Here is a 16,387-nt window from a genome sequence, read left to right on the forward strand (position 1 = left end):
AAGACATCATTTCAAAGCACAGTGGAAGACATATTTTTTTCTAAATATTTACTTATTTGAAAGGCAGAGATACAGAGACAGAAGAAGAGAGACAAAGAGAGAAGCATGCTTCCATCCGCAGGTTTACTCCTGAGCAGCCGCAACAGCTAGGGCTGAGCCAGGCAGAAGCCAGGAGACAGGAGATTCTTCCAGGTCTCCCACTTTGGTGCAGGACCCAAGTACTTGGGCCATCTTCCACTGCTTTTCCTAGGTGCACCAGCAGGGAACTTGGTCAGCACTGGAGCAGCCAGGACTCAAACCAGCACCCATAAGGGATACCAGCACTGCAGGTGGAAGCTTAACCCTCTGGCCACAGCGCCGGCCCCAGAAGACATGTTTCTAGCCTCAAAAAAGTACTGTATGAACAAACTACAGAGCTTATGACAGAAATTATATCCTTGGGTCATTGATATTCCCCATGACTTTATAAAAGAATCCCTGATTTAGCACTTTCATCATGGTTGCATTATTTTGTGTAGAAGATTTATTTATTGGGGCTGCCACTGTGGCTCAGTGGACTAAAGCTTTCCTTCTCTAACTCAAATAAATAATTTTTTTTTAAGATTTACTTATTTATTTGAAAGGCAGAGTTATAGAGAGAGGAGACAGAGATCTTCCATTCACCGGTTCACTCCCTAAATGGCCCCAACAGCTGGAGCTGGGCCGATCTGAAGCCAGGAGCTTATTCCAGTCTCCCATGTCGTCACAGGGTCCATGCACTTGGGCCATCCCATACTTGCTTCCCAGGGCATTAGCAGGAAGTTGGATCAGGAGCAGGGCAGCTGGGACTCGAACTGGTGCCCATGTGGGATGCTAGCACTGCAAACAGCAGCCTAACCCACTACGCCACAGCGCCAGCCCCTATTACTCCACTTCTGATCCACTTTCCTGCTAATGTACTTGAGAAGGCAGTGGAAAATGGCTTATAGTTGGGACCCCTGCCAACTGTGTTGGATACCAGGATGGAGTTCCTGGCTCATGACTTCAGTCTGGCCCAGACCAGCAGGCAGAGTATTTCTCTCAGTCTTCCTCTCTAGTCACTCTTTTGAATAAGTAGATAAATCTTTTAAGAAATATAAAAATTCATTCTCTTACCAAATATTGATTGGCTTGAAAGTGCACTATCTAGTGAAGCTGCCAATATCCATTCCACAACACAGCAATTCTGTCCCTAGGTATGTATGACATACTCACAGGTGTAGGAGGTACTTATTCAAGAATATCTTCTAAAAGATTTGAAAGGCAGTTACAGAGAGGAAGGCAGTCACAGTCAGTGGCTTAACATCAGCCCCATAAAACAGTTAACAGAAATTCATTAGCCAAAAACTGGAAGCAGAGGCTACCACCTATAATGCCGGCATCCCATATGGGCACCAGTTCAAGTCTTGGCTGCTCCACTTCTGATCCTGTTCTCTGCTATGGCCTGAGAAAGCAGTAGAAGATGGCCCAAGTGCTTGGGTCCCTGCATTCGCGTGGGAGACCCAGAGGAAGCTCCTGGCTCCTAGCTTCGAATCGTCACAGCTCCAGCCGCTGCAGTCATCTGGGGAATGAACCAGCAGATGGAAGACCTCTCTCCGTTTCTCTCTGCCTCCACCTCTTAAATAAACAAATAAATCTTTCCAAAACAACAACAAAAAAACTGGAAGCAATCCAGAAGTCTATCAATCGTGGAATGGGTAAACAAATTATGGGATCATGCATTTGGCCTAGTGGTTAAGAGGTCCATATTCTTATCACAGTCCCTGGGTTCAATTTCTATCGCTGGTTGCTGATTTCAGCTTAATGCTAATGCAGACCCTGGGAGGCAGTTGCGATACCTCAAGTAATTGAGTTCCTGCCACCAACATGGAATACTTGGGACTGAGTTCTCCAGCCAGGCCCAGAGTTGAGAGAACACGGGGTATGAGCCAATAGACAGGAACTAGTGTGCATGCTCTTGCTCGCTCTGCTTCTCAAACATGGACGTTTTAAATCACAGGAGCAGTCATCTGGCCCGCAGTTAGGATGCTGCTTGGGACACCTGCATCCTGTATCAGAGCCTGCGTTCCAGGCCCAGCAGCACTCCTGCATCCAGCTTCCTGCAGATGTGTACTCTGGGAGGCAGCAGGTGATGACTTGTGTAGCTGGGGCTCCTGCCACCCAGGTGGGAGACCCAGATGGATTACCCAGCTCAGGGCTTCAGCCTGGCCCAACCCTGGCTGCTGCAGGCATTTGTGGAGGGAACCAGTGGACAGGAGCTCTCTCTTTAGCTCTAGCATGCTCTTTCTCTGCTTCTCAAAGAAATAAAATTAAGCCGAGTTCTCCTTGGTTTTACAGCAATTCCCTGAATTTTTTCTGGTTTGTCATTTGTTTGTTCCTTATTTCTGGCCTTCTTTTTCTATTCTGAACCAGGAAACCACAGTTTTTATATAGTATCCATTAGGATATTCCAAAACACTACAAATTGGAGTTGTATGCTTAGAAATCTGCAGACAACAGCGACCAAGAATAAATATAAATAAAATCTATAAATTATGGCATACAGGCCGGCACCATGGCTCACTAAGCTAATCCTCCGCCTGTGGCGCCGGCACCCCGGGTTCTAGTCCCAGTTGCTCCTCTTCCAGGCCATCTCTCTGCTGTGGCCCAGGAAAGCAGTGGAGGATGGCCCAAGTGGTTGGGCCCTGCACCCACATGGGAGACCAGGAGGAAGCACCTGGCTCTTGGCTTCGGATCGGCGCAGCGCACCGGCCATAGCGTCCATTTGTGGGGTGAACCAACGGAAGGAAGACCTTTCTCTCTAACTCTGCCTGTCAAAAAAAAAATTATGGCATACAAAACAGTATCACATAAATGGGATAACTTCAGCTGCATATAAGTGCATGAATTTCAGAAAAAAGTGCTAAAAGAAGGCCGGCGCCGTGGCTCAACAGGCTAATCCTCCGCCTAGCGGCGCAAGCACACTGGGTTCTAGTCCCGGTTGGGGCGCCGGATTCTGTCCCGGTTGCCCCTCTTCCAGGCCAGCTCTCTGCTATGGTCCGGGAAGGCAGTGGAGGATGGCCCAAGTGCTTGGGCCCTGCACCCCATGGGAGACCAGGAGAAGCACCTGGCTCCTGGCTTCGGATCAGCGCGGTATGCCGGCCGCAGCGCGCCAGCTGCAGCACGCTGCAGCACGCCGGCCGCGGCAGCCATTGGAGAGCTGGAGTGCCTAGGTGGGTTCAACTCCTGGCTCTAGTTCCTGACTCCAGCTTCCTGCTGTTTCAGACCCTGGAACCCAGCAGGTGATGGCTGACATACTTGCATTCCTGCCTCCTAGACTGAGTACCCAGCTCTGGCCTTTACCCTGGCCTAGCCCTGCCTATTATGAACACTTGGGGAATGAACCAGTGGATGGAAGCACTCTCTATCACACACTAGTTCTACCTACAATTTTGCTGGCCTACAGAATGAGCCCAGGGGCCAGTGTTGTGGCGTACCAGGTAAAACCACTGCCTGCAACGCCGGCATCCCATGTAGGTGCCAGTTTGAGTCCTGGCTGCTCCATTTCCAAGCCAGCTCTCTGCTATGGCCTGGGAAAGCAGTGGAAGATGGCCCAAGTCCTTGGGGCCCTGCACTCACATGGGAGACCCAGAAGAAGCTCCTAGCTCCAGCCTTTGGATCGGCGCAGCTCCAGCTGTTGCAGCCATTTGGAGAGTAAACCAGTGGATGGAAGGTCTCTCTCTCTCTCTCTGCCTCTCTAACTCTGCCTTTCAAATAATAAATAAACTTTTTTAAAAAGAGAGAGAGAGAGAGAGAGAGAAAGAGAAGCCAAAGGACTATTCCTTTCTTTTTAGCAAAGAAAATTAAGCTATCATTTCCTCATGCAGCCACTTCAGTTAAATAACAAATCACACTCCAAGGTGACAATTTGGGGAAAAAAAAAAAAAGAGAGAGAAGCATTTAAGTGAAGCTTAAAGAGAACTTAAAGTTACTGGAACAAAAATGTAGGAAAACAAAGTAACAGAAGAGGACAGGTGCTCATGTCAACGCCTCATTCTGCAGCTAACTCAGAAGTAAAAGACCCTCACAGATGAAGGTGGCCATTTAACAACAGACAAGCAAGAAGCATAGCACATCAAGTACAAACCACAACTGGTTAAATGAAGAGCAAGCATGCAGACTTGAAGGAAGGCAGCCTGGCCATTAGGGAGTCCACCCCAAAGCCCCCAACTTGTTACTTTTTCGGAATAATTCAAGTTTAGAAGAAAATTTAACAATTATTTGACCTGTTCTTTGGAGAAGCACAAATAAATTGTCACAAAGGGCTAGAAGTAAGACATGTAGCAGGTAAATCTTACTAGATGAGCTTATGGAAACACCACTAACAAACATAAATTTACAAAAGGAAGCTTTCAAACTTACTTAAAGCATAATCCAGAGCAAGGAGGCCTAAAAGGTTTGTTAAAATTCTAAGTATAGGATAAAGTTGAGTGCTTTTCTCTGAACCATTAGGTCCTCAGAAAAGCTAACGCCTTGCTATGCTAAAACTAGGAAGTTGCACTGTCTTATATTTTAAGGAGAAAACTGTCCAAGCAACACACTGTGGCTGCAGTCAAAGATACAGTTTTCCCACATCTTAAACGTTCCAGCCCCTTGCAGTTTCTGGCAGGCAGCACCCAGAATGATTGACAGGATATGTAATGTGTCAGTATTACCAGAAAAAACTGTGCACACATACTTCCAGCATATCAACGATTTTAACTCACCAGTCACCATGTTGCAAGTATTTCTGCTGCTTGTCCTGAGTTCTTAAGACTTCTAACATTCTGAAGAAGATAGAACAAAGAAGTTCCTTCCATCCTCAGCCTCTTTTTAAGGTTTAACTTTGTTCTTAAAAATACGCTTTTTATTAGAACTACCCCCATCATTATCAAATTTGATCGCTAATTCTACTTCCTCTTAGTTTCCTTTTCCTTAAACTTAACGAAGCAATACAAAAACACATCGAGTGGCAGACGTTCAGTCTTAGAAAAAAGAGGTCATACTTCTCCAGGACAAACTCTACTACCAGCACTGGGGGAGGGGGTCTGAAAAGGAATGAAATCCTAAATCAAGTGACTGACGGAGACGCACTCGAGACTCTAGGCATTCCTCCCGGAGTTCCGAAGTCACAACGTAGAAAGCCAAGCGTTTATTCTCAGATGCTTCATTTTTCTGTAAGACAACTTTTTTGGCTGAAGCCATAGAGGGCTCTTAGTCTGACTGACTCAAGTAAGCCCCCACCCACGCAGGAAAAAAAAAAAAGGCTGCATTTCAGGATCTGAAGAGGCATTTCAGAGCTCAGAGAGGGGTCCCTTCCGAAGCGCGCACAAGTGCCTTGCGCTCAGGCAGCACTGGTTTCCAATGAAAGGCAAGCAGGGCCTAGCAAGGTTACCCTCCCTCCCTCCCCTACACACGGCACCAGAGGGTAAGGGAAACGGGAGGTGCGGGGGACCCCTGCCCCCTCAAGCCAATCAGGGCAGCACCGCCCCAAGCACCCACCCCGCACACGGGCCATCCCGCCCGCCTCGCACGACAGCAGAGCCGCAGGCCAGACGGCAGAGACGGCCGGCTTCTCCCAAAGCCCAGGCCACAGCTGCCCGGAGACGTCACCAGAGCAGCAAGGGCCGAACCCGCAGCGGGCCGCGCCGCAGCCCGCCGAGCCTCGGCTCAGCAGGCGCGCACTGCGCGCTCTCAAGGCAGCGGGGCGCGCGCCCCAAAACTGAGGGCTCGCCAGGCGGGAGGGCGCGCGCCCCGGAAAGACGCTCCTGCCCACGGGCCACAGCTCCAGGAGCCCAAATATCCGGCCCGGGAACGCGCACGTCGGCGGCCATGCGCACCGGGAAGGCCGCACAGCGCGCGCGCACCCGCGCGTACAAACAGGCTCGGGCGCGCGCCCGCACCAGACCGCGCTCGCGCACCGCGCCCACCCGAGTCCCCGGCCCGCCCCTCCCCCACCCAGGGGCGGGGGCACGCGAGCCCAGGGACGTTCTCGGCCCCGGAGCCGCCCCGAGGTCTCAAGGGCCCAGCGGCAGCTGCCCGTCCGCCCCCGCCCGCCGTTGTGTGGGGTGGGCCCACTGTCCCAGGCTCGCAGCTTTGATGGCTCCCCACTCCCACCGGAGCCCTCACCCGGCGACGTCACCGCCGCCGCCGCCTCCGCTCTACCCGCCGGCCCCGCCGCACCGCCCGGGGCCCCGGTTCTGCCGTCGCCGCTCCAAGACCGACAGGATTTTCTCCTCACAGCTCCCTGGGCGCCATCTTACATTCAACCCTCACAGCCAATGGGTGCCGATTGATCCTCTCGCGAGAATCGGAGCGTCGGATCACGCGAGAACTGGGGCTGCCTCCCGGCCAGACTTAAAGGGAACGCTCCAACCCGGCATGGAGGCCGCACCTCTGCCTGCTGGAGTCCGAAGCGCAGCCCAGGGTGTGCGGCGGATCGCCCCGCCCTCAGACGCCCGTTCATGAGGGGCGGAGCCAGGCACGGAGCTCGGCCTGACAGTGGAGGCTGGGCAGGCTGGGACTCAAGCTCGCTCCCTGGACCCACCTTCCGCCGCCCGCCGGAGCCTCCTTTGGTCGCGCAGCCCCACGCGGGGCGGGGCCCAGCCCGGCCCAGCCTCGCACTTAAGGTGGACCCCAGAAACCCCTGACCCGGGCCCGGTGCCTCCGCCCGCGCTTGGTCCCGGGGCCGCTCCCCTCCCGGAGGACCCAGCTCCTGGGGCTCAGGCCGGGTGTTGCTAGCCAAGTATAGCCTTCCGCAGTCAGGTCCACCTTAAAGAAGGCCTCGGGTAGCCTGGTGTTTGTATACAGGGAAAATGTGGAAGGCATTAAAGCTGCAGGCACCTGAGGGCCTCACCGGCAGCCCACACTGCGCACCACCGCCCACCCGGGGCCCACCAGCCTGTGCTAGACCCGCGTGGCCTCCGGGCCCTTGCACTTCTTCCTGTCCTGGCAAAGCTCCGCAAGGCCTCCGGCTCCCCTCAGATGAGACTGCCCGGGAATGGTCTTTTCCGCGGCCCAGGCTGGGTCGCAAAGCTCCTCCAGGCCTGCGCAGGCCCAGGGAGGCTGCTACAGGCGCTTGGGAATCCCTGCCTAGATAACTTGGAATGCCAACACAGCGTTTCTGGCCCGTGTCACTGTGCCTGGCACACAGTAGGCAGCAGACTAGGAGCCAGGTCCCTGTTGATGTAACCAGGCACACGGGCAGGACTTCCTCAGGCACAGGGCTGCTCACCACGGAGCGGCACCCGGCACCCAGCCGTGAGTACTCCTGCTCTGTCCTGGCAGCCCGCTCACAGCATGTGCCCAAGGAGCACAGCGCGCACACGCGCGCACACGCCTCCAGGGCTCTCAGATGCTACAGAGGCAGACAACTAGCACACGGATTCCAAGGGGATTCAGCGTCTTTATTGACGTGGGGTGGGGCGGTGAGGAGCGCGGGGCCTCCAGGAAGAAGAGGTAGGTCCGTGCTTCCGGCTTACACCTTTCCTGGGTCCTCCTTCAACGTGACGGTCCGGTTGAACACCAGCTGGAGGGCAGAGGGAGGATGCCCATCAACACGGCCTGCGTGGGCGCACGCCTCCCTCCGCCTCCCACACAAGTCAGGAGCCCCGGGTTCCCAGCTACTTTCTGACTAGGTAAGGGGTTGGCTGGCTCTGACCTAGCTTCACAAGGATTGTAACCACCCTCGTGGCTGCTGCCCACTTTAAGTAGGACGCAGGCTCCATACAGAAGTGTCTGCATGGACTGAACCTCTGAACCAGGTTCTGCACCAGAAGAGCTTTCCATACTCAGCCCAGTGGTGACAGCGAGCCAACAGAATGCAGCCGCCGCCACTGCTGCACCAAAGGTGCAGTTGGGTAAAGTCCAGCACCTTTCCCGGGCGGCTGTCCGGATCCACGGAGAAGTACCCGAGACGCTCAAACTGGAACTTGTCGAACGGCTGAGCCAGGGCCACAGAGCAGTCCACTAACGCAGCCTCTACCACTTTTAGTGACGCCTGCAAGCAAGAAATTCAGGCAGCCATGGCAGCCTGAGAGGCCCACCACCCTCACTTGATACCCCGGAGCCTACCGGGTTCAGGTCACTTAGGAATCCACCGGGCACCTCGGCAGGATCTTCCGGGTTCTTGTGCTGGAATCTTCAGTCAGAGTGAAGGTCAGACCTCCAGCTGGGCAGCCACAGCAGGCAAGGCCCATCTCACACCTGCCCCCACCCAAGCTCTGCTCACTTACAGTCGCTCGTAGAGGCGAATCTCACACATAAGAGGCTGTGACACCCAGTGAATAAAGGCCTTGGGCTTCTCTCCAGCATCTGCCCGTCTGCAGGTCACCTCCAAGCTCTCCACACAGCCACTGGGGCCCTGAGAGCCGGGGAGAGTAGATAGGGTTTGCAACACCCACAGGACTGCTGGCCCCAGCAGCCGCTGCAGAAGGAATGCTGCAGCCGCCTCTCACCTTGAGCACACGCTGCAGCTCGATGACATAGCCTGTATGTCTCAGGCCCACGGGCTGGCCCGACGCCAGGCGCTTATAGCCCGGTTCAGGCTCCTAGAGGTAGAGAGTGGGATAGACACAAAGGCTGCAACAGTCAGATGCACAAGAGCAGCTCCCCCCAACCCCTGTGGTGAAGCAGAGGGGCTGAGACACAAGGAGCCCAGGACCAGACTGAGCTACAAACAGGACCCTCTACCCCCATTCACCTCCTTGAAGTCCGTCCTTTCAATGAAGATAACAGATGCAAAGGGAACCTGGTGGAAGCCTTTGGTTTCATCAGCTGGGAAGTTGGGCACTTGGATGTCCACAGACTAGGAGCACAAAACAGGTATCTGAGTCACACCAGACATGGGACCCCCACCATGCCCAAGCCTAGATGTACGCCCATCCGCACCCATACCCAAACATATGTGGAGACAGGCCTACCTTGGCAGCTGGAAAGTTGGTGATGACAACCTGTAGTGACTCCAACACAGCCATGGCCCGAGGGGCTGTGTCGTTCAGCACATCACGCACACAGGCTTCCAGAAGATGTGGCTCCATTGTGGTCTGTGCCACTGTCACCCCCACCTAGCAGGCAAGTTGGGCATCAGTACAGCCCGAACCCCACACCGCTGCATACAGCCTCCACGTGCCCATCCCGACCACTGGCTGTACCCGGGCACAGAAGTTGTTGATGGCCTCAGGTGGGAAGCCGCGCCGTCTCAGGGCTGTGAGTGTGAAGAGTCGGGGGTCATCCCAGTCCCTGTGGATGTGAGGAGAGGTCTTTGGCATCACAGGCCACCAGCACCACTTTCTTTTTTTTAATTCAAGAGGCTGAGCGGCAGAGTGTTCATATCCCATAGGTCACGCCCCCATGACTGCAATGGCCAGGACTGGGCCTGGCTGAAGCAGAGTTGGGAACTCAATCCAGACCTCCCAGGTGGATGGCGCTGAGTCATCACCTGCCACTTCCCAGGGTCCACACTGGCAGGAAGTTACAATAGGGAGCCAGAGCTGGAGCCAGGAATCAAACTAGGGCACCCTGGGATCGGTGCTGTGGCGTAGCGGGTAAAGCCACCGCCTGCAGCACCAGCATCCCATATGGGCACCAGTTCAAGTCCCACTGCTCCACTTCCAATCCAGCTCTCTGCTATGGCCTGGGAAAGCAGCAGAAGACGGCCCAAGTTCTTGGGCCCCTGTACCCATGTGGGAGGCTCGGAAGAAGCTTCTGGCTCCTGGCTTCAGACTGGTACAGCTCCAGCCATTGCAGCCAATTGGGGAGTGAACCAGTGGATGAAAGACCTCTCTCTCTCTCTCTCTGCCTCTTCTCTGTGAAACTGTGACTTTCAAATAAATAAATAAATCTTTAAAAAAAAAAAAAAAAAACTAAGGCACTCTGATATGGGATGTGGGCATATTAACCCTTGGGCCCCAACTCTGACGAGCCAAATCACCGCACCTACCGCACGGCACCAGCTGCTACAAGCTGGAGGATCTTCCTCTTGGAGACAACAGCATAGTGCAAGTTCAGACGGCCATATTCCCACTGCACAGGGCAGTAGACGTCCAGGGCGTTGCACAGCCAGAAGTAGGAAGAGCGCCTAGCATGAGAGCAGGGTCATGCCTGACCACCGCTAAGGCCATGGAGAGACCATAGAAGGGTTGCTAGAATCCCACTGGCCCTATCAACCCCATGGGCTCAGTGCCCTCACCGGGCCTGGAATTCCTTGGTGCAGAGTGAGTGGGTGATGTGTTCAATGGAGTCACAGAGGCAATGTGTATAGTCGTAGGTGGGGTAGATGCACCTGTGGGACACAAGAAGCCGGCCCCCCATGTTCATTGCTGCCCCCCGGCCCTGCTCCCCAGCCCCAGCCCCCACCCCATGCCATACGTACCATCTGTCCCCCGTGCGGTGGTGCGGGGTATACTTGACTCGGTAGGCCACAGGATCCATCTTGCCATCCTCCATCACCAGCTTCATCCGCAACGTAGCCTCACCCTCTGAAAACTTGCCCTTACGCATTGCCTGACGGGAGCAATGGGGCAGGATGGCTCTCGGCACAGGCCACCTCCTCATCAGCATCTTGGTCCACCCAATTCCAGCTGCCACCCCCCCCCCAGGACCCCACCTCAAAGAGCAGCAGTGACTCCTCTACGGGACGGTCCCTCCAGGGCGAGGGCAGAGGGTTGTGGCCTTTGAGCTCCTCCCCGCGCTGGTGGCACACATAAGCCTCACCCCTGTGGGGAAGGAGTGTGAATACCCGGCAGGGCCATCACCTGGCCAGCCGACCTGGCTCTGCATCCTGTCCGGGGCCTCACCTGCGAATGAGCTCCACAGCCCAGGCATACAGCTGGTCAAAGTAGTCAGAGGCATACGTCACCTTGTAAGGTGTATAACCTGGGGCAAGATGAGACCACATATGAGCAGCCCACAGGAAACACCCAATGGCAGGTCAGAGCCCAAAGAGAGGCCCGCTGAGCGCCAGCCTGGCCAAGCCTCACCCAGTCCATACCCAGCCAGGCCACCATGTCAGAGATGGCGGTGAAGAACTTCGCTTCCTCCTTCTCGGGGTTGGTGTCGTCAAAGCGCAGAAAACAGATACCATTGTTGGCCTAGGAGAGTCATGGTATCTGTGGGGTCCCACGTGATCCATCAGCCCTCACAGTCCAGCTCCTCAAACCAGGACACTCCTAGAGCTCTTCTGTGTTAGAATCAAAAATGCCTTCAAGAAATCCTCTCGTCTACCGCCATCTAAACGCTCTGAGAAGGCATCTCTTACGCCAACTTGGGAGGAACAGCATAGGCCTCTTCCTGAGCCAATGTCAACTCACAGAGTTACCAAAGAGTTTTCTCCCAAAAGCCTAATGAGCTCTAGGTATCTGTCACATGTGGGTCACCCTCTGTGGCCTCTCCCACCATAGAAACAATAAGTGACCACCTTGTTTGCCAGGTCCCGAATGCATGCTCACCTTAGCATAGCCAAAGTTGAAATTGATGGCTTTGGCATGTCCAATGTGTAGAATTCCATTGGGTTCTGGTGGAAACCGGGTGCGAACCTGAGATAGGGGCAATGGGATAAGAGACATGAGGTCAGAATTCAGACTACCCTAAAAAACTGTGAAGCTCTCTCCCAGGGAGGCCATGCTCATGGGTGAGATGGAACAGCACGGAGGCTTGCCTGCCATATTCCCACGTACCTGCCCCCCGGTGATTGCCAGGTGCTGCTTCAGTAGATCCATGGTGTGTGGAGTGGTCACATAGCCTGGGGTCTTGTAGTTCTCACCTGCCAGGACCAGACCAGCTTGAGGACCAGTCTACAGCCCACGGCCGCAGACACCAAGAGTCTAGCCTCAGCAGTCACTGCCAAGGTGCAGCCCTCCCTAGCGTTCTGACAGGGCCGCTCACCAGGCTTGTGGAATTTAAGGGCCTCCCCCCGTAGCTGCTCCATCAGAGACAGGGTCTGGTTGGCAGTCTCACCTGCAGGGAGGAAACCAAGCAAAGTTTGTCTGCTGGATACAGTTACCCTACCCGGCTCAGGAAGGTACCTATCCCTACTACCCCATATCCTGCAACCAGAACAGGACTAAATAAGTGGAACCTTCTTCCCCTAAGTCCAGATACAAGAGACATTTTCTTCTATGGCCGCAATGACTAGGGCTGAGCCAACCTGAAGCCAGGAGCCCGGAACTTCTTCCAGGTCTCCCACGTGGGTGTAGGGGCCCAAACACTTGAGCCATCTTCCGCTGCTTTTGCAGGCATATTGCCAGGGAGCTGGACTGGAAGTGGAACAGCCAGATCTCAAACTGGTGCCCATATGGGATGCTGGCATCACAGGCAGAAAGGCTTAACCTGCTACGCCACAGTGCCAGCCCAAAAGCACATTTCTGAGGCTGCTCTCTGGGCAAAGAGGAGTGGTCAGGAATCGCAGTTCTAAGGCAGCCAGTAGGACACAGAGTAAATTGAGGGCTGACGAGCCTGGGATATGCGGGTTCTTCAGAGGGGTGCCCAGACGTCTGAGCAGGGCCCCCAGCTTCTCACCGTTCTCCACCACATCCTTTGCTGTCCTTCGGTCTATTTCTTCAGGCCGAGCTTTTGCCACCTGAAAGAAGCCCCGAGGCTGTGTCAGAATCTCTCCTGGGCAGGCACTCCCTTCCCCTGCAGTCTCACCCCACCCCACCTCATCCCCAGGGACCCCGGGCTACAAACAGCCCCACCTTGGGCTTCTTCTCCAGATCAGCCTCCATCTTGGGACCCAGTAGGTGGAGCACCTAGGCAGAGACAGGAATGTCCTCTTTCAAGGAGGCCCTGAGTGACTCCTCCACCCACCCGAGGGCTTCCGGGCCCACCTACCAGCATCTCCTCAGAGAACCTACCTAACCCATCCCACCTCTCACGTGGTCTGCAGACCTCAAATGCTTCCTCCCTCCTGAGGGTCCACACTGGACCCATGTAAAAAACGCTGTCATTTACAGAGAAGAACTGTGGACCTGGCACTAAGACAACCTGGCCAGCCATCACCCTTCTGTGACTCTATACCAACCCGCAGGCAAAGGCTCTATCGCCCCTACTCAGGGGACATGGACGCTGAGGGTCAGAATAGAACGACTCACCCCGAATCAGGCATATCCCAGGAGCCCGAGCCTTTCACTGCCCCTCCACCCTGAGCTCTACTACCCACCTTCTATCCCTCAGGGGGTTCCAGGCCCTGCTCACCAACAGCCTTCCCACCTTCAGCTCAGGGAGGGGCCCACCTGCATGTCCACTTCGTGCTTGATCATTTTGCCATCTGCCCACTTGAGTGCAGCCCGAGCCTCTCCTAGAAGCACATGCACAAGGTGCTGCAGGAAGACCAAGCAGGGCATGCCCCGCCCCCCTCCCCAGGGAACCAGGGCCTGGGCCCAGCCAGACCACTTCCAAGATGCTCCTGCCCCCACCCCGACCTCCTCCTCACTCCTGTGCCCCGAAAATGAGGCATGACCAGAGAACAGAGTCCCCGGCCCAGGCCCTGCTCACCCATTAGCAGCCCCATGTTGAAACGGTAACGCTCGGCCAGGAGCTGGGGCCGGTGCCTGTTTATGGTGGCCTCCACCTGCAGAAAGCCCAACCATATGGTTCAGGAAAGCTCTCTTCAGAGACATTCTAGCAACCCACACCCTCAGCCGGGGTCTTCCTGGGTAGAGAAGCTGAGCCACTCTCCGCAGGGCAGGGTCTCAGGAGGCGGCCATGGCCAGGGGAAGACTCACAGCCTCCTCGATCTGCTCTGGGGTCACCACGACACCCACACCACATTCCTGCTCAAAGTCCGCGGTGTTGATGGGGTCCAGGGGGTGGCTCCGCACGTACTCTAGGGCAGCTGAGAAAGCAGTCCGTGAGCTTGTGGCGTCGCGGCGCCGGGAAGCGGCAGATAGGGGCCTCAGCCCTGGAAACCTCAGCAAGGCGGAAGACCCCAGCGGTCCCCGTCAGTCTCCCCAGAGCCCACCTACCACCACCCTCGTGCCCCGTGCCTGTGCAGCTCTAGCTTGTCCAGAACGAAATAGGGGTGGGGGGGTGGGGCTTGATAGAACGGGCAGAGACGGGCCTTGGCTGCTTGGCTGAAGGGAAGGATTCTTGCGGAACTGGCAGGACCTGCAGGGGTCTCACCGCTTAACTGCAGCTCGGTGTGGATCTTCTTGCTGGCTATGTAGCTCACGAGGAAAGAGAGGCGCCGGGGGTCCCTGAGTCGGGAAGCCACGCCATACAGAAGGGTCCCAGTAGCCTTGTCAATGGTGGAGCCCAGAGTCTGCTGCGCCTGGGGTCAGAGGAGTCAGGAGAGAAGCCCCAGTGAGCGGCGAGAGCGGGACACGGGGCAGGTCGGGAACCGGCCCCAGCCCCGGCCCCAGCCCCGGCCCCAGGCTGCGCCGGAGGCCCGCCCAGGGGCAGCGGGGCTCGCACCTGGGTCGCCGCCTCGCGCAGCTGCGCGCTCAGCGCCGTGTTCTTGAGCGTCTCGCGGGCCTTGAGCTCGCTCAGGCCGAGGCCGGTGAACAGCGACAGGGAGTCCGGAGTCGCCATCGCCAGACACCGGAAACCAAAAGAAACTTTGGGTAGAGTCTGCACGTCGGCATTCACCCTCTGGCCAATAGGAAGGCGGGGCCTCGGGGCGAGCCAATGGCGTCTTTCCTAGGCTGCAGGGGGCGGGACTCTCCAGGGCCGCTGACGCCATTTAAGGGACCGAAGGCAGACAAACCGGCCGTTCTGGGCGTTTGGCTTCCGGTCCTCGTGGTGCCGGTCACTCGGAGGGCTGGCGTCAGCAGGCTTAGGGAAGGTTGGCCGCCGACCTGGAGGGAAAGTGTTTAATGCCGAAGCATGAGGAAGACGCGGGCGTGACCTTGTGCTGTGAGACGTTCCTCCTCCTTCAGCCGTGGGAACTGCCCCAATATCTTCAAATGTGAGTTCCCGTCGCAGTTTTAACGTCACAGCTTTGGGCGTTGTCATGGAAACCGTTGGGCATACATGAAGCCTGGGAAATGCCGGATCCAGACACCATCGCAGATAAAGTGAGGACTGGCCCATCCATCAAGGGTGGCACTTTCTAGGGGCCCACGGGGGCCCCCCAGGAAATGGGAGGTGCAGGAGGGCTCTCAGCAGTTCTGTGATGGTTTGGTTTAGAACCTCTTGCCACAATCACCCCTTTTGCCAAAGTGTGCACATGTCACAACAAATCGCAAGCAAATTAGGCTTTGAAATCCCACCGCAGACTTTTCCCAGGATATTGTAATGAGGTTGAGACACAGATGGAATATTCATGAAGGCCATTGTGTTTGGAGGTCTCCCCCAGCCTCACTGGACTTCAGGACCCGCTGGCTAACACAGAACATACAAACTGTGCCAGTGGTAGGATGACACTCAGATTTGGGGATTGCAACTGAGGCTCTTGGAAGCTTTGGTGTCACTCCTTCTTCTAGACCTTCAAGGACATGGCTGGATGCTGGCCAGCCAGTATCCATATCCCATCCCTGACCCAGTTCTAGCTCTGGACCTACATCTGGGGCCCACATGCTGACTACATGCTACGTTCTGCCCAGGGCCACATACTAACATCAGTATCCCTGTCTAAATCCTGTGTTTTGTGGCTTCCCACTTCTCCATGCCTCTTTGACCCCAGCCTGATGCCCAGCCCTAGAGTATATACTACATGAAGGAGGCCAGGTGCAGGAGTTAAGCAAGGGATGCCGTGCAATGGTGCCATAGACAGGCACCGAGAAACAGAGCCATTGCCATACCAGCCCTATGCCAAGTCTGCTACTGCATATGCCCAGCCTCTACCCAAAGGTGCCTATGATGAGCAGAGCCTCACAGAGTGCCTGCCCCTGCTATTTCTCAGCATCCAGCATTACCAAAGGACTCACTCAAGTCCTAAGTCCAATGGGTCTGGGTCTGCACCCCCTTCCTTGGCTCCCTCATGGTATCCTGTGGATGCTATGGCTCCTTGTCATAGGATGGAGTAGTCCCCCCCCCACCCCGTGCCACCAAGAATGCCACAAGTGGTAGGGGCAGGTACCAGTGGCCATCTAGCCAATCCTCTGCAGCCCTGTGATTTGGCACAGAGCAAAAATATGAAATTGTAGGAGCTCAGCCTGACTTTTCAAAAAAGTCAAGATGATCAAGGCAGCAGCCAGCAAGATCCAGCCATGACAGAGGTAGGGCCCGGCAGCCAGCCTGTGGACAACCTGTGCAACAGGCTAACAGCCCAGAGACAGCTGCGGCTCCAGTGCTGGTGGCCACCACAATCTGATGAAGACGCCACCAAAAGGTAGAGTGCGATGGCTCAGTAACAGCAGGGCGGCAGAGCTGGACAGTTCTCTGAACTGGGCACCCAGCACACACGGGCCAGTGC

General features: G+C 55.7%; 2 protein-coding genes across 6 annotated transcripts in view; both read right to left on the reverse strand.

The window, feature by feature from the left end:
• QRICH1 (glutamine rich 1) overlaps window positions 1-6,322 on the reverse strand; it is a 58,130-nt gene extending 51,808 nt beyond the window's left edge. The window contains exons 1-2 of one of the 5 annotated variants that reach the window (XM_062200831.1): window positions 6,166-6,322; window positions 4,764-4,823 (exon numbers count right to left, since the gene is read on the reverse strand). The gene's annotated coding sequence lies outside the window, so the exon portion shown is untranslated. Of the gene's footprint in view, window positions 1-4,763; window positions 5,081-5,130; window positions 5,411-5,538; window positions 5,637-6,165 lie in introns of those variants that run through there. The other 4 variants (XM_062200833.1, XM_062200832.1, XM_062200835.1 and 1 more) reach the window with 4 other exon arrangements.
• A 1,099-nt stretch (window positions 6,323-7,421) lies between these two features.
• Window positions 7,422-14,583, reverse strand: QARS1 (glutaminyl-tRNA synthetase 1). The gene is made up of 24 exons (XM_062200836.1): window positions 14,446-14,583; window positions 14,155-14,302; window positions 13,758-13,867; window positions 13,528-13,603; window positions 13,266-13,330; window positions 12,729-12,782; window positions 12,553-12,613; window positions 11,920-11,991; window positions 11,712-11,797; window positions 11,484-11,570; window positions 11,027-11,126; window positions 10,833-10,911; window positions 10,643-10,751; window positions 10,409-10,539; window positions 10,226-10,318; window positions 9,977-10,114; window positions 9,189-9,276; window positions 8,958-9,101; window positions 8,738-8,842; window positions 8,493-8,585; window positions 8,271-8,398; window positions 8,110-8,176; window positions 7,910-8,035; window positions 7,422-7,564 (listed from the first exon to the last, which is right to left on the reverse strand). Exons 1-24 carry the CDS (start codon window positions 14,560-14,562, stop codon window positions 7,514-7,516), a joined length of 2,328 nt encoding a protein of 775 aa, XP_062056820.1. The 5' UTR covers window positions 14,563-14,583; the 3' UTR covers window positions 7,422-7,513.
• Window positions 14,584-16,387: the final 1,804 nt, after the last annotated feature.

This window comes from Lepus europaeus, chromosome 9 (assembly GCF_033115175.1).
Source record: "Lepus europaeus isolate LE1 chromosome 9, mLepTim1.pri, whole genome shotgun sequence".
In the NCBI taxonomy this organism is placed as follows: Eukaryota; Metazoa; Chordata; class Mammalia; order Lagomorpha; family Leporidae; genus Lepus; species Lepus europaeus.

Bases quoted from the DNA above. Each gene is read 5' to 3' on its own strand.
- QARS1 (XM_062200836.1), bottom strand. From the start codon at position 14,562: ATGGCGACTCCGGACTCCCTGTCGCTGTTCACCGGCCTCGGCCTGAGC. The intron at 11,571-11,711 runs GTACGTGGGAAT...CCCCTATCTCAG, and splicing joins TGGCAATCACCGGGGGGCAG to GTTCGCACCCGGTTTCCACC. The intron at 10,319-10,408 runs GTACGTATGGCA...TGTGTCCCACAG, and splicing joins CACCGCACGGGGGACAGATG to GTGCATCTACCCCACCTACG.